The 2126-nt window shown below is 48.8% G+C and overlaps 1 protein-coding gene across 1 annotated transcript; it reads right to left on the reverse strand.

Moving 5' to 3' along the window:
• Positions 1 to 508: 508 nt before the first annotated feature.
• RPL36 (ribosomal protein L36) lies at positions 509 to 2058 on the reverse strand. Its single transcript, XM_009323027.1, has 3 exons — positions 2023 to 2058; positions 1249 to 1383; positions 509 to 642 (listed from the first exon to the last, which is right to left on the reverse strand). Exons 1-3 carry the CDS (start codon positions 2056 to 2058, stop codon positions 553 to 555), a joined length of 261 nt encoding a protein of 86 aa, XP_009321302.1. The 3' UTR covers positions 509 to 552.
• Between the last annotated feature and the right edge of the window lie 68 nt (positions 2059 to 2126).

The raw sequence follows: 2126 nt of genomic DNA on the forward strand, positions 1-2126 counted from the left end.
AAATCACTGCAAATTCAGGGAGCTCTTACTGACCATAATTCTCATGATTCAGTAACACACCGCAGAAAGTAGGGCACAAATGGAGGGTACACAGGGAAATGCATGAGCAGGAAAAGCTGCACAAGGTTGCAGTGCCACAGGGAAGGAGTGCAAAGTTGTTAGTATTTTCAACAGTGATTTTTGTCCACTGACTTCCCTCCTACCATCATCTAGGTCTAGAGACAGACTGGGAGGTGGAAGATATCACAGCCTGCACAGGCTTAGCTATTGCAGAGGCTTCCACATCCTGAGAAAGGTGAGCTCCGCAAGGTCTGGAGGAGGAGGATTCCCCCTCTAGAATACATCACCGGCCAGTACCAGCAACTCCAGCTGCAGGTACAATGAAACAGCGATGCGAGTTCTGGATTACTGCAGTTCAGGGCCTTGTCGTTACAGTCCCTCAGCATCCCCAGGAGCACCCCGTTCCTACAGACTGAAGCAGATGTACCACCGAGAGTCACTGCACTGTTTTTGTGAGAAAGGACTTTATTATAGAGTTACAGACTGTACAACTCAATCCTTCTTTGCAGCAGCTTTCCTCATGGCTGCCAGGACGTTACTGAGTTCTTCCCGCTTTCGCTTGGCCCGAATGTGAGTGCCAACCTGCAGGGGGGAGAGCAGTGCAGTCAGCATTCATCCCAGCAGAGAACAGAGGAAACTTCTTGGCTGTTTCAGGCATTCCCTGAAGGTATTTTACTCAAAAAGCAGGCAGGATGGTAAAGTCCTGGTAAACATGGGACTCGAACGCCATCCACCTTGACTGGCCAGCCCGGAACTACTTGCCATTGCATCCCAGTAGTACTTCCACTCAAGAATTATCTGAGGCAAGGTAGAAGCTGCTTTCAGCTCTCATAGCTGCCCTCAATGAACCCCACTTCAAGTCGCCTGCTTAATGGTATCCAGTCTCCATCAGTACTGCTCTCCTCTTCCCTGCGTCAGATTTGCAAATAACACAGAAATAACCAGGCAAGTCTGGATCACTGTAGCTCAGGGCCTTTTTGGCAAAGTATCTTTACGTCCATCTCCCGCTCTCCCACCCAACCCAAGGAGCATTCCCCTCCACTCCCTCAGATTAGACCAATAACTTCCTGAACAACTGAAAAAATAAGAGCATTAATTAAAAAGCAAAGTATCCCTAGGGAAGGGCAGAAGACAGAAAGTTAACTATAGCGGAGGTTTTGCCATCCTCAAGACATCGGATTGACCTACCCGTTTCTTTATGAACTTCAGAGCACGTTTATCTTTGGAGACTTTCAGGAGTTCCATAGCACGTCTCTCGTAGGGTGCAAAGCCACAGACTTCCCTGATCATGTCTCGCACAAACTTGGTGTGTTTGGTCAGGCGCTGTAGGAAGGGGGGAGCGAAATATATGGATCACAACAAAGGTAAGTGCTGATTTACCCAGACTGGACAGCAAAGGGCTGTGGCAAACTCTGGGCCAAGGCCCCAAAACCAGCTTATGCTGTTAGCATGTCTCCAGGAAGCGCGACCCCCCAGTGGGTGCGAAGCAGCACGGTGCTCTTGATGAGACATGCTAGTCTCTCTTCATTTTAGCCACACTACTGGGTATTTTGCACATTCACATACACCAACTTTTTTAGAAGAAGCAGGACCACTGGATATCCAGGGTGTGCATTACAACATCTCAAACCCCACAATTAAACACAGCATTTGATCAAAGTGGGGTAAAAGATGCAAACTGAGCTAATCTCTCGTGTTAACACACACATTCACTGAATCTGGATAACTCCCAATATTTACCATCATTGGGCAGTTTTAAGGGGCACACCTGTTGGTGCTACCCCGAGAAGCAGACTAGGAGGGGCTTCAGAAGTCACCCAACCAATTTTCTGTCTTGCTGCTAATTCGATTTAAGCTGCAGTTGAAATGCATCTATCTTATTCTCCCGTTACAAACTGCTTCGCTGCCAATTCTCCTAGAACCAGCTCTTTCACTCCACAGCCACCTTCCCAGATTTAATACTTTCCACGACTCGAGCCCCCGCTCCGTGCGCAACATCGCCGGCTCTCCCAGCCCTTAAAACGCCGCGCTCCCCTGCGGGTTTTCTGCCGGTCAGCCACTGCAGT

This window comes from Pygoscelis adeliae, unplaced genomic scaffold (assembly GCF_000699105.1).
Source record: "Pygoscelis adeliae isolate BGI_AS28 unplaced genomic scaffold, ASM69910v1 Scaffold284, whole genome shotgun sequence".
Classification (NCBI taxonomy): Eukaryota; Metazoa; Chordata; class Aves; order Sphenisciformes; family Spheniscidae; genus Pygoscelis; species Pygoscelis adeliae.

What these genes read in the sequence shown, in the direction of transcription:
- RPL36 (XM_009323027.1), bottom strand. Translation starts at nt 2,058, where the DNA reads ATGTTGCGCACGGAGCGGGGGCTCGAGTCGTGGAAA. An exon ending in GGGGGCTCGAGTCGTGGAAA is followed by an intron (nt 1,384 to 2,022) that starts GTATTAAATCTG and finishes CCCTTCCTACAG; the next exon opens with CGCCTGACCAAACACACCAA. An exon ending in TGAAGTTCATAAAGAAACGG is followed by an intron (nt 643 to 1,248) that starts GTAGGTCAATCC and finishes TCCCCCCTGCAG; the next exon opens with GTTGGCACTCACATTCGGGC.